Here is a 26,820-nt window from a genome sequence, read left to right as displayed (position 1 = left end):
AGGCAAGTAAAGAATGGAGAGAGAGAGAGAGAGAGAGAGAGAGAGAGAGAGGGAGGGAGGGAGGGAGGGAGGGAGGGAGGGAGGGAGGGAGGGAGAGAGAGAGAGAGAGAGAGAGAGAGAGAGAGAGAGAGAGAGAGAAAATTAGCCACTCCCAGGAATGAGAACCCCAACTGGTTATCCAATACCAAGTCCTCAGCCCTGAAATCATATACACACAAGCAACACCAAACAGCCCCATCAGATTACATGTATAAATTACTGTATGCATATACAATAATTCAATGACCCATTTGAGGGATGAGAGGAACATGGAAGGGGTTGGAAGTATGGAAGGAAGGGGGAAGCAGTATAATTGCCCTAATGCCCCTCAACCGAAGAATGGATAAGGAAAATGTGGTACATTTACACATGGAGTACTACACAGCAGAAAAAAATAATGACATCTTGAAATTTGCGGGCAAAAGGATGGATCTAGAAAACATCATATTGAGTGAGGTAACCCAGACCCAGAAAGACAAATATAATATGTTCTCACTCATAAATGGCTTTTAGACATAAAGCAAAGAAAACCACCCTACAATTCACAATTCCAGAGAACCTAGACAACAATGAGGACCCTAAGAGAAACATACATGGATCTAATATACATGGGAAACAGAAAAAGAAAAAAATCTCCTGAGTAAATTGGTAGCATGGGGCCATGGGAGAGGGTCGAAGAGGAGGGGAGCAGAGAAAAGTGTATAGCTCAATAAAGACAATAAAAAAGAACATAAAAAAAAATCTTCCCTAACAAGACCGACAAAAATGTCAACACCGTGTTTCAGAAATTCGGAGAAGGGCAGATTTCTCTATTTGATTGGCTTGGCTGTTTTTTAGCCGTCTGACTGTGGGAACTCGCCTGTGCTAACACTGTCACTTGTGTGTATTGTGCCCCTGGGTCACAGTCTCCTTTTCCTCCCACATCCACTCCTCTCTTCCTGGGAGAAAAACCCTTACTCCTGCTACCGACCAGCATTAAAAACACGTCTTTTGCTGCCCTCCAGTGGCTCTTTTTGGTATAAAATCCTGTTACTAAAATGCTCTTCAGAAAGATACATTTTTTTTTATTTTTGAAATCCCACTTTTTTATTTTATTTTTGAAACAACCTTACTTTAAATACCTATCCCAGTTCCCTCGTTCTCCCGTCCTCCCACTCTTCCTACCTTCTCCCCACTCCACGCCCCCATCCACTCCTCAGAGAGGGTGAGGTCTCCCATGTGGAGTCAAGGGAAGTCTGTCACATCACTTGAGGCAGGACCAAGGTCCTCCCGCTGCATCTAGGCTGAGCAAGGTCTCCCTCCATAAAGCCGGATCATGCACTAGGGATAAATACTGGTTCCACTGCTAGTGGCCCCACAAACTGCCCAAGCCACGCAACTGTCGCCCACATTCAGAGGGCCTAGTTCGGTCTTATGCATCTCCCTAGCTGTCATCCCAGGATCAGTGAGCTCCCATCATCTCAAGACAGTTGTTTCTGTGGGTATCCCCGTCATGGTCTTGACTCCTTTGCTCATACTTTTAAACGGTGTTTGAAGAATCCAAATGCTAAGCACGCTTCCAGCCTTTCGTGATGTGCTCAGTTTTCTAATCAGTAAGATGTCAGCCTGGACCTTGGAGCACATCTCTCTTCACTCCACCAAATGAGCTCTGAACTCTAACCCCAGACCTACACAGACAGGCTTTAAGACCCTAGAGGACCGGGCAGTGGTAGAACATGTCTTTAATCTCAGCACTTGGGAGGCAGAGGTAGGTGATCTCTGTGAGTTCGAGGCCAGCCTGGTCTACAGAACAATTTCCATAACAGATTCCAAAGCTACAGAGAAACCCTGTCTCCAAAATCAAAAACAAACAAACAAACAAGACCCCTAGTGGAACACAGCAGGAACTAGAAGGTTCACATAAAATCAGCCCCAGCACTGTGGAAGAAAATGGCTCTTGTCCTCGGTTTTCTTCCTGGAGAGTCTGGTCCTGTGTGTAAGCAATGCACTAGTCTTCAGACATTGTGCTGTGGTTTCAAAGACTCAACTGTGGCAGCCACACTCTTTCTGGTGCAAATGAGTGCTTTGCTCTTTTGTTTTAGACTATTTCTGCTTCTCTGCCCTAAGAGATAACGGACCAACTGTAGAAAAAAATGCACCTACTATGTTAAAGCAAAAGCACACTGTGGTGGTTTCACAGTGTGCGCGTGCGGCACGCGCGTGCGCGTACACACACACACACACATACACACACACCCTGTTCTACTTGGCCAGGCAGCATCCTTAGAGACATTGGTTATTTTGGTTGAAAAATACATTAGCACAATTTTGGTTATTAAAAGAAATGTTCAGGGAAGTCAAGGTGGACAGAAGGTGAGGCAGGAGGAAAGTAAATTGCTCTACACAGCAGTCTGGGAACTCCTCAAGTTACGGGAGACTCCAGGGAAGTAAGGGTCTGAAATTGGTCAAAGAAAGATCCAGGATTTCAACATGGGCTCAAACTCCTAAAGCTGTCTCAAAATCCCAAAACTGCATTTAGACCACAAACCTAGTTTAGGTGAGACAAACTTCCCAGCTGCCTGGTTGGGCCCACAACTCCTGTCACATGATGCAGATTCTTCTACCAAGAGGACTTCTGTTTTCTCATTTCCGGCATGTCTTAGCTAGGGTTTCTATTGCCATGATGAAAGACCATGACCAAAGGCAACTTGAGAAAGGGTTTGTTTCACTTATTCTTCCACATCAGTTCATTTGATGTGGGATGTCCTTCTATATTATGTTCTGTAGGGCCCCTGCTCCTGGGGTTAATCTTGAGGACAGTTTCTGGTCAGCCAGCTAAATCATTCTGTGTGTTCCTGTGCTCCCCCTGCCCCTACCTGGTGATTAGCTGTAAGGCATTGCTTACTCCATCTTGGGTGTGGCAATTTCCCACCTGCCTGGGTGGAAATCCTTGTGCAGCAGCTAGGTATATAAGGATTTTCCCAAAGTTGAATAAACAGCATTCCACTCTTCTCTTTTCAAATGACCCAGGTCTCTTGTGTGTTCTTTCACTCTCCAGGCCCTTGCCCAGCTCACAGTCAGTACAGTGGTGCTTGAACTGTACTGAGAGGGTAACACAGATCCAGGTGTTACAATGTGTTGCTTTCATTGATGGACAAATAAAGCTGTTTTAGCCTATTGGCTTAGCAGAGTGAAGCTAGGCAGGAAGTCCTAACAAAGATGCAGAGAGAGAGAGAGAGAGAGAGAGAGAGAGAGAGAGAGAGAGAGAGAGAGAGAGAGAGAGAGAGATTAGGCAGAGTCAAGGAGATGCCTGGTAGCTGCCCAAAAAGCAAGATGTGAGGTACTAAGCCTCGAGCCTCATGGTAAAATATAAAGTATAGAAATGAGTTGATTTATAGTAAAAGCTAGCCAGCAAGAAACCTAAGACATTGGCCAAACAATTGTAACTGATAATAAGAGTGGTTATTTCATAAGCAGCTGCAGGGACTGGCGAGCAGACCGGCTGGTGGAGAGAAACTGGTCCAGGAGAACAAGCAAGACAAAGAAAAGCCTTCCATCTACATTCAAGGCTAAAATCAAACAGGACAGGAACCTGGAGGCAGGAGCTGTTGCAGAGGCCATGGAGGAGTGCTGCTTACTGGCTTGTTCCACGTAACTTACTCAACCCGCTTCCTTACAAAGCCCAGGACCACTAGCCCACAATGGGCTGGACTCCCCCACATCAATCACTAATTAAGAAAACGCCCCCACAGGCTTGCCTACAGCCCTGTTTTATGGAGGCATTTTCTCAACTGAGGCTCCTATAATAGTCAAGACTACACTTTAAGTCTTAATTACTATGCCTAAATGATCCATGAAACAAAAATATCTCTGATCTGCATGCCTCTTGCTCTAGGACAGATAGTTCCTGAAATGCTGGAGGCTATGGTTTAGGGGAGAAAGCATGACAAATGTTTCCACTCCCCTAAACAAGTTTGTCTGACCCATCTCCACCGGATGTACTTGATCACAGGTGGGCATGTGGGTGGGAGGTTCACAGGCAGGAAATGCATCAGGATATATACTTGCCTCTGATTGGATGTAGGCTGGAGGTATATGCGGATGTGTGCTTGCCCTTGACTGGACTTGATAGAAGATGTAATGAATTACAGGTTTTCCTTCTTAACTGTGGCTCAGGGCCATTTCCTGAGAACCTGGGTATGAACCTTGCCAGAGTCCATCCACCTGGCCAGTATTTAAATAAAGCTTGCTTCAAATTTGGCTTTCAACTGTGGTAGCAGTCTTATTCTCAATTGACGGAATTAACATTCCCTCCTCTCTGATGACTCCAGCTTGTGTCAAGTTGACATAAAACTAGACAGCACACAGCTTAAATCCTCAATTTTGGTCTCTGCCAAAAGCTGAAAGCTCAAATCCCCAAGTTGCTGTCTGGTATGCAAGACCTTCTGCATTTCTCCTCTTGCTTTATTCTGTTTCAGGATAAGCTTAGCTACGTATTTTAAAAATCCATCCAGCACTGTTATAATTCCAACAGTCCTAGGATTTGTACAGCAGGAGAGGTTACTGGGCTCACCCACATTGTGAGGAAAGAAATTGCTTATAAAATGCAAAAGGCAAATGCTGCCTAGGAACCTTACCTACAACTTCGAGCATGCACAGAATGGGGACTCGTGACAGGCGGTATTTGGGTGCTGTGAGATTCAGGGAGGAGAGAGAGAAAAGCATGGAGACCACTCTCCTAGGAATTGTGACAGTCTGAATCTCTCCTTTTTGGTCCATGAAGGTCATAAGCCTTTTATCTTTCTCACTGCCCCTCAGTTTGTTCCCCAAAGATGCCTAAAACCTTAGGAATCATTGTATGCTTCAGGAATTCAACTGGGCAAAAAGAGGAGTCAGGCAATTTACCTCTTATCAAGTAAGTTCTGGCCAGGGTTTATTCTTTGTAAATCATGGAATCTCAGGAATCATGGGCCTCAGTTTGGATTTAATTTTTATTTAATGCTAAATTGGGGATTTTTAAAAGCAGACCAAGATAGAAATACCCCCCTTTTTTTAATCTCTGGAACACTACTGATGCTTAGCACATAGTTGTAGACAGAGATTGCTCTTTAATTTCCCAGTAGCTCAGACCCAAATAATCACAAAGTAACTACATTAATTTTAACATTGCTTGGCCAATAGCTTAGGCTTCTTATTAACTAACTCTTACACCTTAAATTAACCCATTTCTATCAATCTATGTATCACCACGAGGCTGTGGCCTACTAGTAAGGTTCCTAGGTTTCAGTATATCCTTTTTCGGCAGCTACATGGCTTCTGCCATTTTCAGCAGCTACACAGCATCTCTCTGACTCCACCAACACTCTCTCTCTCTCTCTCTCTCTCTCTCTCTCTCTGTGTGTGTGTGTGTGTGTGTGTGTGTGTTCTGATTTCCCACCTGGCTTTACTCTGCAAAGTCACTGGCCCAAAGAGCTTTATTCATCAACCAATAAAAGCAATACATATACAGAAGGATATCCCACATCACATAGTCTCGTCAAAGCATCCAGTCTAGAGAGTCCCAAAACATATGAATACAAGTCTAGTGGCCACTTTAGGTTTCCTGGGACAACATTACCAGAAGCATCCCTATGCCAGAGCAGACTGGAACCCTCCATGCAAACCATATTCAGTGTGAAGAAGCCTGAGTTCTCTACTAGCAGCAATCCTCCAGCGTGAGCCAGTCTCCTGTGATGTCCACATGTCCCCAGTCCGTCTAATACTCCGGCTCTATCATTCCCTGCCCTACATAGGATGAATCAATACCTCAGATACTCATGCATCCTGGAGAACCCCAGAAGCACAACAGTGCCCTTTTTTTCTGAGAATGTGTTTGTCCACCAAATCTACAAACTGGCTTTGAAACACTCACTCAGTCATACAGCACACACACTAAAAGCCCATGCATGCTTTGGAAATGGCCCTTTGAGGCTTTAAGCCAGTAGAGTTAAACAATTTGTCCCTTGCTGTGTATTTTTTTCAAGTGACATTTTTAAAGGCATTCTCTCAGTGGAAGGTTCTATCCTAGAAAACGTGAGACAGATCACTGGAGAGTTCAAAGATTACATATGAGTTCAAATATTCCATAATCTCTAATAATGCATTCATGTAAACTATTCACTTAACAACTACACATACCTCCTATTTCTTTTGATTATCAAAGTCAGCTTGAAAGATTAAAGTGTGGAGAAGACTAAAAGGGATGCAGTGAACTGAGTCACTTCACTGGGCCAGTCTTTAGGGGCTTGTATGCTGGCCTTTCAAGCAATGGTTCCTTAAAATTTGCTACTCTATTATTCTCTTGAGTGGGGAATCAACTTGAACGTAACTTTGGGCAATCCTCAATTTATTGAAGCATAAAATGGAGACAATTATGACAGCCAAAGTTACAGATTAAGTTTTAATTACTATGCCTAAGAGATTCATGAAACAAAAATGTCTCTGATCTGCAAGACCATTGCCCAAGGACAGACAGTTCCTGAAATGCTGGAGGCTGTTGTTTATGGGAGATGACAAGCCACGTGTTTTGACTCCCCTCAGCAAGTTTGTTTGACCCATCTGCACTGGATGTGCTCAATCACATGTGAGCAGGAGGTTCACAGGTAGGAAATATGTCAGGATGTATGCTTGCCCCTGATTGGATGCAGGCTGGAGGTACATCAGGATGTATGCCTGCCCCTGATTGGATGCAGGCTGGAGGTACATCAGGATGTATGCCTGCCCCTGACTGGATGCAGGCTGGAGGTACATCAGGATGCATGCTTGCCCCTGATTGGATGCAGGCTGGAGGTACATTCGGGCAGTATGCTTGCCCCTGATTGAACCTGATGGAATACTTAAGCTGCTGTAAACCCCGATTCAGGCTCATCTTCTGGAAACCTAGAGATGGACCTGGCCAAAGCTCATCCACCAGGCCAGTAATTAAAGCTTGCTTCAAATTTGGCTTTGAATTGTGGTAGTGGTCTTATTCTCGACTGGTGGGATTAACAGCAATTGCACAGGGTCAGTGTGAGGTTTAGAACTGGGACAATTCATGCCTGCCGCTAAGTTCTCAGCAGCTGCGTGCTCTCTTTAGGATTATTTTGATTTATCTGCTGAGTGTTTTACTCTGTGCATGTTACTGCATTCAATTTGCTATTTTTAAATCTCGATATCATCATTTAAATCCTTAACACAGGCCTTATGAGTTCCATATAAAAACACAATCTGTCCTCCTGCCTCAGGCTCCCAGGTGCTTGGAATTATAGGCCTGTGTTATCACATCAGATTCCATCCAGTGCTTTTAAAGTACAAAGTCTTGCAGAGAACCCTCTGACCACCTTAGGAAATGCCAAGTTGTCGCCATCCACTATTATCCCAGGATAAAGCTGAGGAATTCTGAGAAGCCCAAGTGAGAACCTGTAACTCCATTGTCAAAAATAAACCCACTGTCAGTGTCATTATTTGGATACAAAAAAATAATCATGACCACCCAAAAGTGTTCCGGGGCCTGAACATTTGATCTGAAGTCATTCAGGGATGTTGCTACTGTAAAGTATAATCCTTGTGAAACACCTGCTTTTCTACAGCTAGTCAGTCCCTTTACAGCGGGGGGGAAAAAGAAGATGCTAAAAGAGCTTCGTCTCTGCACTCAATGATGGCCAAAGTCTGTATACAGAATCCAAACCACCTCACATGACAGAAACGGGTGATCGTAGCTAGCCTGCAACCTAGAGAGAGAGGCCACAATCTAGTGAGGGTGCTAGACACCTTCCTTAGCAACTTTCTCAATGCCTAATGCCTAAATGGCTTGTTGTTGCTACCTGTCTACTCCTTAAGACTGTAAGGTAAGTAAGATATTCATCAGTATAGGATAGGATCATTTCAGGTTCCCTCTCCTCAGTTGCCCAAGGTCTTCCCACAGGGCAGGGAACTTGTACTGCGCTTCAGTATCGAGAGGGAGGGGGAATGGAGTGGGGGGAGGAGAAGAGGAGTGGGGATAGGGAAAGGGGAGTGGGGGGAGGGGGCAATACTTGGGAGGAGGGGGAGGGAAATGGGAAACGGGGACAGGTGGAAATTTTAATTAAAAAACAATAAAAAAAAAAAAAGACTGTAAGGTAAACCAACCCCCAGCGCTCTGCCTTTCAATTCAACGGAAAGCAAAGCTAGACAGAGGATGCTGTGCTGAAAAGCTGACCACTGTGCTTCGCGCTGCAACCACAGAGCTGAAGAAACGCTACAGTGAGGTCATCAGCAAATCTCCCCGCTGCTACGATCTGCTAAGGGCGGTGGTGTTCCATCTGCATTTGATTCAGGGAACTGCCTTAACTAGTTCCTCTCTGTTGAAACTGCCCAAAAGAGTGCTGTTTGTGTGTTTGTTTCGATGCTATCACACCAGACATGGATCATGAGTTGCAAACCTGGAGCCCGTCACAGCCCCGCTACACCCATTAGGCTTCCTGACTCCCTGTTCTCTCCCACTATAATAAAATTGGTATGTGCCTTCAAACTACACCACAAAAAGGTTTTAGTAGTAAGGAATAAGCCTTGGTGTTATAAAATGCTTCATCTTACTAAAAGGAAGAAAGAAAGGTTCTAAATGTCTTAAGTAAGACAAACACAAATTATCTCTCTTTAGGGCACAGTGTCTACAAAGGGGCAAGTTTGGAAGAACTGAAGACGCTGGGTGAGTTCTTCGGAGAATGTTACATACACCCCTCAGCACAGCACAAGGGGGGCAATAACTCACCCCATGTTCCCATCCATCAGAAGAACCGTGTTATATATGTGAGAGAAGAGGAAGAGGAACAGAATGGTGCTGAAGAACATTGTCATCCACGAGCCATGGTCTTCACGAAACATTTTTAACCGGAGCAACTGGCCTGAAAGAGAAATATTATGAGTCAATGTCCATTGGCAATTGAAATTCATATATCCTTGCTTTATTTCAACCATAGGAATACCTTTGGAAAAGCCCATTATCGAATGCCTTTTTGTTTATTTATGAGGAAAGAATGGCAAATAAAATCCAAGACAACTAGTTTCTCTCTAGAAAGTGATATTAACGTGAGAATTACTACCCAGGAATTATACATTACACTGGCATTAGGACAAAATGGAATACCATCCTTGCTGCATTTTATTTCATACATGTGCTCTGGTTCACACTGAAACTATTTAAGGCAGATGGCGAAAGGACGATAAGTAAGTTCTACATGGTTTCCTTTGGCTTCTGGACACCCATTCTTCATACCACGGCCAGCTACGCCTGCAAGGGGACACAGTTTCTTCAGGGACATGTCAAGGAAAAACAAAGATGTTGTCATCAGACACAGAGGACTTAGCCTCCCTCCTACCTCTTAAAAGTTCAGCTGTATGTGTGTGAGAGAGAGGGTCACATGTGTGTCACAGAGAGCAGTGTGCTTATGGGAAAATATAATTTCCATTCTGATCCACAGAATCCAATTTACAAAGACAAATGATAAAAACGAGAGACACGATAAAGTGTTAAAATTTAGGGAAAAGAAATATATATTAGGATAAATACCGAGATAAAAATTAGTAATGTCAGAAGGGTTCCAGAAAATGTTTAAATTTATGAATACAAGTATTCTGAGAGATAAGTATGATTATTTTCTATATAAAAAACCCAAGAGAAGAAAAATTATGAAAGTAAGCCTCTCTAAACATGACCTTTGTCTGGTGTAATTATTTCCATTCCTCAGAAAGATTGTCTAGTCAGTGAGCAGGGGGATGGATGGATAGAAGAGCCACACAGTGGAGTAGAAAGCTAAAGATGGCTCACAGCTGGGATTACATACTATTCTTACAGAAGACCCTTGTTCAGTTCCAGTACACATGTCAAGCTCCTCACAACCACCTGGAACTCCAGTTCCAGAAGGATTCGATACCTTTTTCTGGCCTCTGTGGTCCCCTATGCTCATGCACACAAACACACACACACACACGTGCGCGTATGTGCATGCACAGATGACCATACGCACATGATTAAACTAAAATATCTTTAAAATGAAGTAGACCTGAGATTTTATAATTAAATGTGTCAATACAACAAAAAAAGCTCCCCTTTTTAACTACATAGAAGTCATGAAATAGACAACTATTTCCACCTGAAATGATCTTTCTAGGGACAGCTTATGAACAGAGAAAGGACTATTAAGACTTACCTATTTGTGGCTAGAGAAATGGCTGAGGACTTAGGATTCCTTACTGCTCTCACAGAGAACCCAAGTTTGGTTTCCAGCACCCATGTCAGGTGGTTCATAGCCACCAACTCCAGCTCTGGGGAGTCTGATGCCCCTCTTCCTGGCTTCCACAGGCACCCACATACACATAATGCATAAATAAAAATAAACTTTAAAATTTCAAGATTTAACTACTAAACTTGCTCCTCATTTTTACTTTGGTTAAAAGAGCATATTAGCTGTCACTTAGAAACTGGGAAATGTTATGTGAATCCACAAGAGTCTAGGAGAGGTTCAAAGAGTTTATTTAGATGTAAAATAGAGATTTGGCCAATGGGCAGGTAGAATAGAGTCAGGCGGGAAATCCAAGCAAAGATAAAAGGAAAAAGAAGGCAGAGTCTGGGAGATGCCAGCAGTCGCTAAGGAAGAAAGATGTGAGGTAACAAGCCACAAGCCTTGAGATAAAAAAATGGACTGATAGAAATGGATTAATTTAAGTTGTAAGAACTAGTCAATAACAAGCTTGAGCTAATAGGCCAAACCGTTTATAATTAATATAAGTTTCTGTGTGATTACCTGGGACTGGGCAGTCGGGAAACAAAAGCATAGCCTCCAGTTACAGGGAAACATTATCCTATCCAAAACTTTAGCTGAAGGGGAAAAGAAGATGGCTATACATGACTTCTTGACTTACAGAGAAACAAAGGGTAAATATGAAGGTCAAGAGGGGTCTGAGATCCATCAGCTGGTAAAGACCTTGCCTTGCAAATGCAGGGCTTGAATTCCATCCCAGATCCCAAACATGAGTGCATGCTCACACACACACACACACACACACACACACACAAACTAGGTACCTGGTTCATGCTCACACACACACACACACACACACACACACACAAACTAGGTACCTGGTTCATGCTAGTGAGATGGAGATAGGCATTTCCCTATCACTGGGATATCATAGGCATATCACTGGCCAGCCAGCCTAAGCTAATCAGCAAGAACTGGTTCCCAGCAAGAGACCTGTCCCAAACAAACAAGGGGACAGGTCCTGAGAAATATTTGATGTTACCAGATCCAAGAGTTGACTCTGACCTCCATGTGCACATGTGAACACACAAACACACACACACACACACACTCACAAAGATTTCAAAAGGAAAACGTAACTGTATAGCTAGTAAAATAATGCACAAAGCTCTTCCAAAATTAATGATACTAGCATCACCACTACAAGATTTTAGAACCTGCAGGTTAACTAAATAATTGTAGAAAGTCAGGGGCATTGAAACCTCTCTATAAGACGCTGATGGGACTTTTACAGTAAAATGATATTAAGCAGAGAATGTTTGGGGCTAAAAATATGTGACATAGCCAGATGGTGGTGGTGCACACCCTTAATCCCAGAACTTGGGAGTCAGAGACAGATGGATCTTTGTGAGTTTGAGGCTAGCGTGGTCTACAGAGTGAGTTCCAGGACAGTCAGGGCAGTCACACAGAGAAACCCTGTCTCAAAAAAAAAAAAAAAAAAGACATAAACATCTTAAAGGAAATGATAAAAAATATTAGTTCGTTCACTAAAGACATGTATCTAATACATTCCTTTTGTATGCCAGACAAAGTCCTAGCTGTCAGAGATGCAGCAGTGAGCAAGCAAGCAAATATTGAGGGTCAAACAGCACTGGGCAATGAGTGAAGATGTGGCCTTAATTGCATTCCTGGACTGTCTCTGAGGGTTCTCTGTGCTGAATGTCTTTTCAGCTGCAAAGCCTGTGCATTTAATGCAGTAATCCATGAGGAACCGTGAGGACTTGCAATCAGAATTCCATTAAGATTCTAAATATGAATTTCTTCTTCAATGTCTATTTATGTCAAAAATCACTAATAGATAGATTTTTACACTGGTGATTTAGGAGTATTCTGCAAACCAAACATTGTGAATTGACCATGCACTCCCTGAAATAATGCAAAGTTAGTAAAAATAGAAATGTGACAAACCCATCACACTGTCATCAACAAGCTGACTGGCTGGCAGTAATTCCAGGCTTTAGAAATATCAGGGTGAAATGGCAGGTTAACATGGCGAGACCTTCACTGGGAAGAGCACAACACACGTTCAGCCCTGGGGTGACACAGCGGATGAGAGCGGATGAGTCAAGTCACATAAAATCTCCCCTAGAGCAACTTCAAGATTAACTCAACAAATAGCCACCAAATGCCAGAAACATATATACATGGGCTGCCATCAACCCCAAAAATGACTTTCCCATACAATCTGATCAAACCCAGAACCTCGAAGGTACAGAAGGCTGTCTGATGAAAACACGGTCTCTGCCCTACAGGGTGGCCAAGCACATTGCTTACCCGGAACACCAGTGACATAATAATTACTCTCCTTGTACAAAGATTAATAGTAGTCACCTCATTTTTCTCTAGTGCATTTTTCCTCGGGCAATAAATTAACATTGGATTGGGTTTCAGGACCTTCCACAAGTACCGAAACCCATGAACGCTCAAGTCTGTTACATAAAGTAGCATGATATTGGCATGTACCCCACATAGATTCTCTCATGCACTCTTAGTCATGTCTAGATTACCTATAATACCTAAGCTGTGGAAACAGCTGTTGCATTGCTGAGGGGGAGGATGATCGAGAGAAAATCATGTATGTGTTCAGTACAGGTGCAATGTTTTTCAAATATTTTATATCCATTGTTGGCTGAGTCCACAGATATGAAACCCACAGACACAGGGCTAGTGTGTGTTACCACCGCTACAGAACACAGAATCTACAACTTTCAAATACTTTCTACTCAGCGAATCTCAGGGGATACCTCTGTGACAAGAGGATTCATGGAACAATAGAGGCAAAGACATCACTAAGAGAGATGTATTTCTGATGTAGTCAAAAAAAATAGATTTAGTTTGATTCTATATATCTTTATAAATCTATCTGCACACTTACTGTCATAATCTTGTTCTATATGGACTATCACCTTCATTATGACAAAGCAATTGAAAAATAAAGCTTAGTTATTTAAGTGGCATCCAGACCATTATGTGTGGAGGTGAGGATGGAAAAGCACGGGTATTGAGGGCTTACAAGAGTTAAAGAGTTAAAGTCAGTACCTATCAGGCATGTCTGCAACCCACAGGCCATGTACAGCTGAAGGGAGCTCTGGGTGGGGCCCAGTATAAAATTTAATTATCCTTAAGCCTTTTTGAAATGTTTTACAATTGTTTTCAAGAACTTGCATGGTTCTTAAGCTCGGAGTTTTTTGTTTTTTTTTTCAGGGTCGGTGGCTTTTTAATCAAGCAAATATTAACATTGTTTTCCATAATAGCATAGCAACCGCATACTGATGGCAAAGTCCAAGCCATGCACAGAATGTTTTTATATTTGCCTTCTTAAAACATTTGATTTATGTAAAGGCCTGGAACTTTTATGCAAACACATGTACCATAATAACAGTGATTCTTCCCCACAAATACTGTATTTGAGGAGATCCCAAATGCTTCCTTCTTTATTAAATGTTTTATTTATTTTACATACCAACCGCAGTTTCCCCTCTTTCCATTCCCTCCTCTCACCTCCCATCTATTCCACCCCCCCCATCCACTCCTCCTCCATCCAGAAAGAGGCAGGACTCACATGGGTGTCAACAAAGCATGTCATATCATGTTTTGGCAGGACCAAGCTCCTCTCCCTGCATCAAGGCTGGGTGAGGCATCCCAGTATGGGGAATAAGTTCCCAAAAGCCAACTCATGATCCAGGCACGGGACCTGACCCCCCTGCTAAGGCCCACAAACAGACCAAGCTACACAACCATCATCCACATGCAGAGGGCCTAGGTCGATCTTATGTAGGCTCCCTAGCTGTTGGTCCAGAGTCCGTGAGTTCCCACTAGCTAAGGTCAGCTGTCTGTGTGGGTATCCCCATCATAATCTTGACCCCTTCTTGCTCATACAATCCCTCCTCCCTCTTGGATCAACTGGACTCCCAGAGTTCAGCCCAGTGCTAGGCTGTGGATCTCTGCATCTGCTTCCATGAGTTACTGGATGAAGGCTCTCTGTTGACGATTAGGGTTGTCACCAATCTGATTACAGGAGAAGGCCAGTTCAGGCACCCACCCTCTCCACTACTGCTAGGACTCTTAGCTGGGGTCATCCTTGTGGATTCCTGGGAGTCTCCCTGGCACCAGGTTTCTACCTAACCCCAAAATGACCCACTCTATCAAGACATCTTTTTCATTAGTCTCCTCTCTACCCCACTCCCAACTCAACCAACCATATCCCTCATGTTCCCCTCCCCTATGTCCTTGCCTCCACCCCCCATCACTAGTTTACCCAGGAGATTTCATCTATTTCCACTTCCCAGGAATATCCATGCATACCTCTTAGGGTTCTCTTTGTTACCTAGATTCTCTGGAGTTGTGGATTGTAGTCTGGTTATCATGCTTTATATCTAATATCCATTTATGGGTACATACTATATTTTTTGTGCTGGGTCTGGGTTACTTCACTCAGGATGGTTCCATCCATCTGCCTGCAAATTTCATGATGTCATTGATTTTACTGTGAGTAATACTACATTGTGTTGATGTACCACATTTTCTTTTATTGAGGAGCATCTAGGTTGCTTCTATGTTCTGGCTATTATGAATAATGCTGCTATGAACATAGCTGAGCAAGTATCCTTCTGGTATGTTTGAGCATCCTTTGGGTATATGTCCAACATTGGTATTGTTGGGTCTTGAGGTAGATTGATTCCCAATTTTCTGAGAAACTGATAAACTGATTTCAAAAGAAGCTGTACACGTTTGTACTCCCAGCAGCAGTAGAGGACTATTCCCCTTATTCCATATCCTCTCCAACATGGGCTGTTAGAGTTTTTTATCTTAGTCATTCTGGCAAGTGTAAGATGGGATCTCAGAGTTGATTTGGTTTGCATTTTCCTGATATCTAAGGATACTGAATAATTCTTTAAGTGTTTCTTAGCCATTTGAGATTCTTTTGTTGATAATGCTCAGTTTAGTTCTGTACCCCATTTTTAATTGGGTTATTTGATGTTTTGATGTCTAGTTTCTTGAGTTTTTTATCTTGGTTATCATCCATCTGATGATCATGTGGGGTTGGTGAAGTTCTTTTCCCATTCTATAGGCTGCTGCTCTGTCTTATTGACAGTGTCTTTTGCCTTACAGATGCTTTTTAGATTCAGGAGTACCAATCTATTTATCATTGCTCTTAGTGTCTGTGTACTGGTGCCATGTTCAGGACTTGTCTCCTGTGCTGATGTGTTCAAGGCAACTTCCAGTTTTCGCTTTTATCAGGTTCAGTGTAACTGGACTTATGTTAAGGTCTTTGATTTACGTGAACTTGAGTTTTTGTGGGTGTTTTTTTCGTTTTGTTTTGTTTTGTTTTGTTTTTGCTTTTCAAGACAGGGTTTCTCTCTGTATCTTTGTAGCCTCTCCTGGAACTCACTCTGTAGACTATGCTGGCCTCAAACTCACAGAGATCTGCCTGTCTCTGCACCCCGAGTGCTGGGATTAAAGGCATGCACCACCACCACCTGGCTGGGCTTGAGTTTTATGCAGCGTGAGAGATACAAATCTATTTGCATTCTTCTACACAAGAAAATTCAATTATGCCAGCACCATTTGTTAAAGAAGCCTTCTCTTTTCCCATTGTGTAATTTGGGTTTTTTTTTTTTTCAAAAATCAGTTGTTCCTAACTATGTAGATTTACATCACGTTCTTCATTTCTATTCCATTGGTCCACCTGTCTATTTTTATGCCAATACCATACTGTTTTTATTACTATAACTCTGTAGAAGAGCTTGAAGTCAGGGAGGGCAATACCTCCACAAGTTCCTTTATTATATAGGAGTGTTTTAGCTGTCATAGATATTTTGTTTTTCCATGTGAAGTTGAATATTGTTCTTTTGAGGTCTATGAAGAATTATGTTGGAATTTTTATGGGGATTGCATTGAACCTGTAGATTGATTTTTGGCAAGATTGGCATTTTCACTATGTTGATCCTACCTATCCAAGAGCATGGGAGATCTTTCCATTTTCTGATATCTTCTTCAATTTCTTTCTTCAGAGACTTAAACTTCTTGTCATACAGATCTTTCACTTGTTTGGTTAGAGTACCCCAAGATATTTTATTTGTGGCTATTATAAAAGCTGTTGTTTCTCTGACTTTTTTCTCAGCCCTTTATCATTTATTAATTAGAAGGCTACTGTTTTTTTTTTTTTTGAGTAAACCTTGTATCCAGCCACACTACTGAAGATGATTATCAGATGTAGGCATTTCTCAGTATAATTTTTGGGGTTACTTGGGTTTACTATCATATCATCTGCAAATAATGAGCATTCGACTTCTTCCTTTCCAATTGGTTTCCCTTTGATCTCCTTTTGCTGCCTTATTCTTCTGGTTACAACTTCAAGTGCTGTATTGAATAGAAATGGAGAGAGTAAACAGCCTTGTCTTGTTCCTTATTTTAGTGGAATCGCTTCAAATTTCTCTCCATTTAATTTAATGTAGGCTGTTGGGTTACCCTATATTACTTTTATTGTGTTTAGGCATGTTCCTTGTGTCCATGATATCTCCAAAACCTTTATTACAAAAAGGTGCTGGACTTTGTCAAAGGCTTTTTCAGTATCTAATGAGATGATAATATGTTTTTTTTTCTTTCAGTTTATTTATATAGTGGATTACATTGACAGATTTTCATATGTTGAACCATTCTTGCATCTCTGCAAGATGCAAGCTGACTTGATCATAGTGTATGGTTTTTTTAATGTGTTTTTTGGATTCGGTTTGCCAGTATTTTACTGAGTACAAACAATCTGGATGAACTGTACCATTTTACACAGGGTGCTTGTGCCAAGGAGGTAGCCAGAGACAACACTGCCACCCAGGCTGCAAAGGCATGAGGGTAGAATAGTCAACTGCAAATGGACGGGGTGAGCTCAGGACATTCTGCACACCTGAGACGTCTAACAAGCTTTAGCAACAGAAAAAACAATGTGAAAATTCCCAGTATTGTATCAATATTTCCCTAAGTTCTTGAGCCAGTGCTTTGAACAAAAGTCCTTGCCATGTTCAGGGCTTGTTTTTAAGTAAGTGAGAAATGAACTTCTCTGTAGGCATTGCATATTTCAGAAGTTATTATTAACATACTAGTATTATCTGATCAGACAGAAGGCAGCTGAGAAGTCATACAAGAATGAAGCTTAAATAGTCCAAATGAAAACTTTATTTCCTTCACCTTTCTTTATATTCGTGGTTGAAGGAACACATAGTCAATTATTTCTGCTGAATGGAAGACAGATGGGGAAATTACAGCCTACACTGTTCTCACTGAGACTACACAACTATAGAAGACGCAGACCCAAACAATCCATTGACTGCTCTGTATATACCTCACCACCTATACACTGCAGTGAAGTGGAGACCATGGTTCTCTTTTCTATCATTGTGTTTCTGTGTATGCTGCTATGATTTGAACATGGTTAGATACCCCAAAAAAACTCATAAAAGTTTTATTTCTGTATCTATAGCATTGAGAGATGCTGTGGCCTTTAAAAGATGATTAAGTTGTTAGGGAAGATTAATACCTGGGGACTGGGTTAATTCTCTCAAGACTGGATTAGTAACCGTGAGATAGGTTGTTATAAAATGAACACACTCTGCATGATTTGTCTCTTTCATACATGTCTGGTTGCTCTCAGCATTTCAAAGCAGCATGAGCTACTCAAAAGCTAAGATGGCTTACAATGCTCCGGGATTTCTCAGTGTCTGAAATCATGAAGTAAGATAATCTCTATTCTTTATAAATCATCTTGTCTTAGGTGTTCTTTTAACAGCGACAGAAAATGCACTAAGACACCACAGCGCCTGGAACATACTACTCCTAAATAAGCACTGGCCTACTTGATAGGGGACAGGGCACAAACAATACCTTATTGCATGGGACTCTATATTTCTAGATCTGCCTCTTCCTGAGCTGCTCCCTGAGCCCTGTGAGGCTCCCTTCAGCCGTTCACCTCTCTCTCCCCACCTCACATCTTCTCATATTCCAACTCCGGCCCCAGCATTGCTGATTTACTCCAATTCCCTGACCAGACTTTTCCCCAACATCCTTATTTCTTGTATACCCTATGTGTGCTCTACATTTCCTCTGAAAAACCCCAGCTCTAGTTCAGAACTACACCTTGTGTTCACTGTTACAGTGCTGTGAGCAGAGGAGGGCTAACAGGATTAGGTTGACAATCACACATTGCATAGCCCATGATCTCCAATTCCAGCTGCCATTGCCTGGAATAGCCATATAGTGAGGGCTGTCGTTGTCCTCCTCAGTAACTATGTCAATGTTCACCTCAAAGCTCCTGGGAGGTCTCTTTACTCTCAGGATATGATCTTTAGCCCAGACTCAGTGACAGACAATGGTCATTAAACATGGTTCCTCTCAGCTTCGTGCCCACTCACACTCATCCACTCTCTACTTTCGCAGGAACGCCTTCTTCCTTCTCTTGTTTCTCAGAGGATGCCAAACTGTTCTCAGAAAAGGCCCCACATGATACCCTTTATAAAGTGCTATCCAGTCTCTTAGGAACTTACTACAGCTATCCTTTCTCTCTTCTGTACACTCAATCTCTCCCTTTCTCCTCATCCTTTTTCCTCTGCCTCAAAAATCTCGTTAACCCTAAAAACAATGCTTGCTTGTTTTCAAGCCCTTAAACTACATTCCCTCTCCTTGTCTTTTTATCCAGACTTCATGAAAAAAAAAAAGATCACCATGCCCACTCCCTGAAATCTAATATTTCATGCAACACAATACTGTAATTATTCTGGCAAAGGTTCATGGCGCTCACCGCCGCCAACTCCAGGAACTCCCTGGGCTTTAATTTACTGGGGATCTTGACTGCATAAGGCCATGGCCTTTAGATGTTGCACTTTCTTGGCTTCCCTATCAACAAGCACAGTTTGTCCTTCTCTTATGTTTGTGACTATCCTTGGTGACAATTTATTTAAGAATCTTTTCATCTACTTGTCCCATAAATGATGCTGTGTTCCCACGGTCTGCCACCAGGCTTGTCTTCATAATAGTCCATGATTATATATACAGTCTCTTGAGTCCAACATCCATGTACCAGCCAAGACCTCTCTGCCTCAGCTTCTGCCATACTCTTCCTGGGTGGACTACTAGAAAAAATCAAACTCAGACCATGAAAACAAATCCCAAATCCCCAGTCCTCGTCCCACAAACAAGCTGTCCATATTTCCAGTCTGGCTTATGTTATCCTTAACTCCACTTGTGACTTTACTCTGGAATCATTTCAAAATTATCAGCAATAGAATTTATTTTTTCTTGCTCTACAGTCCTATTATTTTACTCTTTTCCATATATAGCTTTTCCTTGGTTCTAGCTGAAACTATCCCAACAACTTTCTGGCTGCCCTTTCTTACTTCAGCCTTTCCCATCTCAGATCCACCTTCAGCACGGTCAGTAGACCTACGTGAAACATAAACGTAGTCACATGACTATCAAGTAAAAGCTGTCGGTGACATTTCTGCCCCTGCAGTGTAAAAGTTTAAGCTGTTCCACGAAGTCTACAAGGCATCACTTGATTGACTAGCAAGATTCTTGTTCACTGCTCCCCATCTTCCACTCTGCTTCCCTTTGCATCAAGCAGGTTTGGGTTTTTTTTTTTTTAATATTTGTGTTGAATTCTCCGCCTGGGTATTCTTCATTTTCCACAGGCCACCAACTCCATCCTTCATGTAAGCCTTAAATTTAAGATCAGTGATGCTGTCTGGGTCATCTTCCTTGGTTAGTATTTTATATACTGGAGTAATACACCAAAGGCACTTCTAGAAGAGGCTTGCTGGGGAGATAGCAAGCTCCTGTCAGTGTAGACAAGACTGAATAATCATTTTCACAAATATATATATATGAAGAATTTCATATATATGTGATATAGCATAAGTCTTGCATAAGGACTGCAAGATGATTCAGGTCTAGTTTAATTTTGGAGACCAGATAATTTGCTTGATCAATGAGCGATTACCTCAACACCTGCCAACTTTGGAGACTGCTACCTTTGAAAATAACTGCCCTTGTCTGTTAAAGACTTATCCCTCCTCATGCTTTCTCTGCCATTGCATCTCTCTAAAACATTAAATGAACCTGAAGTAGCACAGTGATAATATATTTTAAATATGTAGTTAATATTTAACATTTTAATATTAAAAACTTGACTAAATATAAGCCTTATGTCTTCTCACTAGGAAAAGAATATAAAAGATAGAATTAAATTGGATCACCACAGTTGAGCATTGATTGAAACCCACTTCTAATCAGACTAAAATGAGTATATGAAATATTTATTACAAATTTGTGTGAATTTACAGTTTCTAACAGAAATAATTTTTCCTTAAAAGTTAACTAATTGAAAATGACACCACAAAAATAACTAAAAGAAGGGAAGTGAAGCCCAATGGGAGAGCATCTTCTTATGCACAAGACCCTGGCTCAACGGTCACTTCCAAAAGTATTAAACTTACAGCAACAAAGACAAACACACCAGAGTATCGTTAGGGAAAGGGGTTCTCTAGTTAGACAAATACGAATAATGAGAACAAGATCATAAGATCTGTGCTCCCAAAGAGTGCTATTCCCTTAGTATTCAGATCAAAGCTTGATGTTTCTTACACATAGAGAGAATTCAAGAACATCAATAAATGGATGGTTAGCACCCCTCATTAGAAGTAGGAGCTTATTCACAAGATACTTTCGTTCAACTATTTGGCAGAAAATCAAACACAGAGAATATAAATATTATTCCACATAGGCCAAAAATATTTTTACAGTGTATAATTCAAATGAGATTCTGAAAGAAAGGGGAAAATATGGTAGAACAGTTAGAAACCCATAAAGAATGATAGTGCCTCAGATGTGGTACCTGATGTGGATTTCAGGTCTAAGCATTAAGAGAAAAGTGTGCAGTAAAGTATGAATGTCCTAAATCAATGCATGTTAACACAAATTATTCTCAGTAAAAGACAATGATAAGTCTTACATTTTATTAAAAGTCTAAATATTGCATTTTACCTTTGTAAGTTGACCACTTCCATTAAACCTTTGCATCAATCATTCAGCCTAAATAACTCAAATTGTTTATTGTTGTCCAGCAGGAAATACCATGCAGATGTTTTCCTTCATTAAAAATGCAGCTGTGGCTATTCAGTGTGGGAATGGGAACTCCACAGTGCCTCCCAACAGGCAGTCCACTTAATTGCTCATATACAACATTATACTCTAGAAATTTGATCAAATCAATTTTACTCTGTTTTATAGACATATTCTATACACAATCATAGAAAATAGCACTTTCAGACTCTAATGCCAATTTCTCCTTGTTTAAACTGGTAAGACAAAGCAAAGCACCTCAGATTCGAAACAATTATTTTATAAACATGATTATCTCAACAGTTAACAACAAAAACTATTTTTGTGCATTCTGGTACTACAAGTGAAAGTAGGTAAAATAGTTTCTGAAATGTCACAGGTGCTAAAATTGGCAATGGAAATAGAAATTATAGGCTGCAATTCTCCGAAATTACTATCATTGCTATCATTGAATTCTTACCCTACGTTTTACTAATAGCAATTTTGAAAAACAATGATTTATTTTTTAAAAATAGGTATTTGTTTAGTATCAGACACTAATCTAACTAAAAGGTAGGCTTCAGGCATATCCAATCAATTCGCAGTGCGACCAACACAAAGGAAGGTTTCAGGCATGTCCAATTGATTCACACTGTACCTAATGTTGTCCTCTACAAAGTCCATACTTGAGAACTGCACTGTCCAGTTTCCAAATATGAATCATGATTCTACACTAGGATGCTATGCTGGGGTGCGTGAGACTTGTGAACAACATGATTTCCACAATTTGTAGCAATCCTGACCATCCACCAGGTCCCTGGTCATCAACAGGGTGGAAAGAAAAGGGGCATGTCTTCCCTGAACACAATTCATTGACAGAAAAAGTCAGGTTAGAGGCCAGGATTCAGCCAGACACCTCACATACCGATATTCCTGCTGCCAGTACCTCTGTGCTCAGGGCTTTCATCTTGAGCCCAGTTCTGCCCACAGCTGTCCTCTGTTGAAGACAGAGGTTCTACTATCTGAAAACTCACGGTTATCTCTGCACAGTCTATGTACAGAGTTGCCAGGCAGAGTCATCACAGCTCTGAACTGTAGGAATTTAACTACAGCAGCACCAACTGGGGGTTTATAGCCGTCATGCTCTTTAGTCTGCAGTAATATCGCAGCACAATGGAGCTCAACTCCCGTGCTTAATAGTTGAGAAAGCCGAGAGGCAAATTGTCCTTCCACACTGACCACACGGCAATGTCAAAGACTCTTACTGTCTTTAACGGTGGTTAAAAAAAAAAGAAAGAAAGAAATCAGCTGGCCAACTAAGAGTAAAGACGTTTCAGTTTGGGCAATTTTCTAAGCCCAGGTCAAAGTACAATGTAAAACTGGAATGCAGCATCACATAGCAATCAATACCAAGAGAGATGTTTTCACTTTGAGTGAAATTAAAAGCGACCAGTCATCAAAAAAACAAGTCAATCAGATCAGTCTCGCCACTTATGAAGTCAGTACAAAATGAGTAAGACACTATAGGAATCTTTATGATTTCATTAAAACTATTTTGATGAAAAAGTGGTCATTTTTTTTCTGCTTAATCTGGACTCCAAAAATGAAAAACTTATTTTAAACACCGTAAGTTTTATGTCAGTATGGTATCGTGTGGCACTTTCTTTAACTCACACAATCATTGCTGATTCATAACTACCCTGGGTTTTGCTCTAGAAAACACTAAAGTGTTTGGAAGTCGTCTTTCTTGAACATGTGCACTGTACATGGTGCTGCATCCTATAACAACACTTTTGTATATTGCCTTTCTTTAAGATCTGTAAGCCCATAAGATCAGAGAAGCTGAGATCAAAGACAGTAGATAGTGCATAAGGAGTGTCCGCCAAAATCTCCAGGGAATACACTTTGGAAAGCTGAATAAAAGCTCTCAGAAAAGGCGAATGGTAGCTGTAAAATCTCTAGCCCAACAGAAAAGTAAATGAGAATGAAAATGAAAAAGAACAAAACATACAAAGCCCATACCTGACAGACTGACATAGCCCAGGGGGCGGCCCACTCTGTGCCAGTGGAGAGGACGCGAGCACAGTATTCTCAGTAACAGATGTTTTAAAGAGAGAAAAGAGGGAGAGAAGAAAGGATACAAAAATTGGAAATGGCAGCAAGAGGCAGAGGAGAAGAGATGCCAGGGAAACCGTCTCTGTAGGCACAGGCCTGGAGCAACAGCAAGATGCTCTTAAAAGACCCTGCTTAGATAGTGCTTGGTGACCTCAGACTCCCCAGAAATTGAATGGTTGAAAATTGACCCTACTTGCAACTCTTCCTTATGCCCTGGAGATTGTGGTAAGCACAGAGACACTAGAGATTTCTTTATGAGGCCATGGCTCTAGGATCTCCGTGGTACATCTGCCCCTAAGCAAACTCAGGAACAGAATAATCAGAACAGTATAAACCTAGCAGAAGCTGACAGGCTCCAACCAGCCAGGAGAATTGGCAGCAGATCACAGTCCTCCTTCCACACTGAGCTCAGAGTTTCCTGAAAGTGTAGCTTACAAGATAGGGGTCGTATAGGGTGTGCCCCTAGAGGAGGAGAACTCAGTAGCAAAGTTAGATTGGCTAAAATAATCTTTCCCCTACATAATAGCAGGTAAAGATGATGTAAGGATGTGAGAAAATAGAGTTAGGTATCAGGCTATGGTGATGTCATTTAACTAGGAACAAAAGTATTTTCTTAAACAAATGTATAGATTTTTATAGAACTTGTAAGTGCAAATATTTTATTTATACCAGAGGTTGAATAGCAGATGCAGCAGCTTTTATGTCTGAGGCAGTTCTCAGGCTCATGCTGACTTGTAAGTAGCTCTTTAACCACCAAGGATTAATAATACATTGTTCAAAACATGGCAACTCACCTGCATGGATTCGGATATTTTCTATCTGTCTAATGTCTTGAAACCTCAAATGCTGCCATATATTAAGCACGCTTGCCTTGACAGAAATATTCTGTAGAGTCTTTAAAGTTGGGCTTTGAGTCTGATGGGGAACTTGTTATCTGTTTTGTCTGTACTTGCCAACTGTAACTGAATCTGTGACCCTGAACATACAATAGGAAGTCAAACACATGTTAGGGACAAAATGATATGATCTGTATCTCTTGAAAAATCATGAGTTTGTCTTTGTTTTATGAGATCTGTATAAATAAAGAAGCAACCTGATTGCTATTCAGTCATGGCTGCAAAATCCTTCCAGAAAAGAAGAGGAGGAGGAGGAATATGAGGAGGGGCAGAAGCATCCAGACTCTACAGCTATGCCCAGCTCTCTCCACACTTCCTCTTAGGTTTAGTGACAATGTGATTTCAGCAGACCAGTTATGTCCTGCTCTGTTCTTAGCACCTCTCTCTCTTTTTTTTCATCTCTTCTTTAGTTTGTTCTTTTTCTTTTCTCTATTATTCTGGTTTTTGTTTCGTTTTTGAAAAGTTTTCCCATGGAACCCAGGTGAGCTAGGACAGTGTGGTCTCTGTAACTCAGCACCTGGGATGGGGACTCATAGATGAATTCACTGCATTTTCTAACCTCTGTTTCTTTTCATTCATTCTTTGCTGAATCTGCCTCATCCATGCCTCCTCGCTATTGTTCCCTCCTGCTGTTTACTCTTCTCTCCTCTATTTTCCAGTCACTAACCTTTCTTCTCCTTCTTCCCCCCCCCCACCACCCGCAGTGACTGATATCTTACAGCACACACTGCCAGGGATCCTTCACTCACGGGATGATTAGAGTGGAGGGGGAAGCATTACTTGACTATTACATTCAGGGCGGATCTAGACAATGATTGTTTTAGAGATGGCACTCTACTTTGGGAAGTGGGCCTGGTGTGCCTAACACCTGTCTGGCAGAGAAGAACACCCCCATTGATATTACAACCCACTGCCCCGTGCAAACCCTTCTACTAGATGTGCAGAAGGGAGAAAGATTTTAAAAACAACCAAAACTTTAGTTAGTACCCTAGCTATTTAAGCCCAAAATAGAAAATGCAGACAACGTGTCTCCTCCAAAAGTTACTAGTCCCATGGTAATTGCCTCCAATGAGATGAATTAGATAAAATCTCAAAGAAATCAAATGCTACAAAGTCCAGGACAAAATAAACAACAAACAACAGAATTAAACAGAAAGTGAACATGGGCTGTGAAAGTGGAGTTCAATAAAGAAATAAGAAACACTGGAAGGGAAATGAAATACTAGAAATAAAATATTCAGTGAACCCAATGAAAAGTTTTGGGGGGTTGGGGATTTAGCTCTGTGCTAGACACTTGCTTAGCAAGCACAAATTCCTGGATTTGTTCCTCAGATCAGCCAAGGGAAAGCTCCGAGAGCAGCCTGTCGACAGAATGGATCGAGGGGAGGACCTAATGGTGGGTCTCGGAGGCAAGGTGAAGGAATTGGCAGTTAGCAGTGACATTTGGGATAAATTAACGAGAAAGTACAAATGGAGCAGAAAAGATCTATAGGACACGATAAAAAGAGCAAACCTATGAATCACAGAGGTTGAAAAGGGAGAATGTCAAGCTAAAAGCTTGAAAACACTTTCAATAAAATAAGAGCAGAAAGTTTCCCAAATCCAGGGAAACGCTAAACAATCAGCCAAGATGTCCATGCTCACGGAACTGATGAATGCATAATGAAAATGCTCTACACATACAGAATGGAATGTTTTTCAGCTGTAAACAAAAAAGAATTATTAAATTTTTAGGTAAATGAATGCAACTAGAAAATATTTTACTGAGTGGGGTAACAGTGACCCAGAAAGTCAAAAGCCTTTCTCGTACATATATCGTAGCTTCAAAGTTTTAGAACTGTTTCATTTGGAATGTCTGTAGAGACCCTGAAGTCACAACAGGATTGTAGTGGAAGGAGAGATCAAAAAGGGATATGGTAGGCGGTGGTGGCACATGCCTTTAATCCTAGAACTCGGGAGACAGAGGCAGACGGACTCTGTGAGTTCGAGGCCAGCCTGGTCTATAGAGTAAAAGCCAGGAAAGCCAGGGCTGTTTACACAGAGCAACCTTGTCTCAAAAAGCAACAGCAACTCAAAAAGGAGTACAGATGGAAAAACACATGTGTTATGAAAATGGATGGATGGAATCCCAGCAGTGGCCAAGTCTAAACTAGAATGGAGTGTTGGTGGAAAATAAAATAGGGTACAAATGGAGGGCTAACCAAAATTATGAATATGTGAAAAAGTCAAAAGGAAAGCTGTTATATTATGATATAATTTTAAAAACATAACATGAAATACTTTAAGTGAAATACTATGCATGGGTGAAGTCAAAGGCTATTTTTATTTATATTTTTAATAATTATGCTTACAATACATTTTTACTTTAAAAGGTTAGTCAATTAACA

The 26,820-nt window shown here is 41.4% G+C and overlaps 1 protein-coding gene across 1 annotated transcript in view; it reads right to left on the bottom strand.

The window, feature by feature from the left end:
* The window catches only part of Tmem117 (transmembrane protein 117), a 441,317-nt gene that overhangs the window by 345,795 nt on the left and 68,702 nt on the right, over positions 1–26,820 (bottom strand). The window contains exon 3 of the mRNA XM_057791228.1: positions 8,786–8,918. Coding sequence (XP_057647211.1) covers positions 8,786–8,918 — 133 coding nt within the window. The remainder of the gene's footprint in view (positions 1–8,785; positions 8,919–26,820) is intronic.

Source organism: Chionomys nivalis, chromosome 17 (genome assembly GCF_950005125.1).
Source record: "Chionomys nivalis chromosome 17, mChiNiv1.1, whole genome shotgun sequence".
NCBI lineage: Eukaryota > Metazoa > Chordata > Mammalia > Rodentia > Cricetidae > Chionomys > Chionomys nivalis.
Note: the sequence above shows the minus strand (reverse complement) of the source record. Positions and strands in the feature narration are given on the sequence as shown.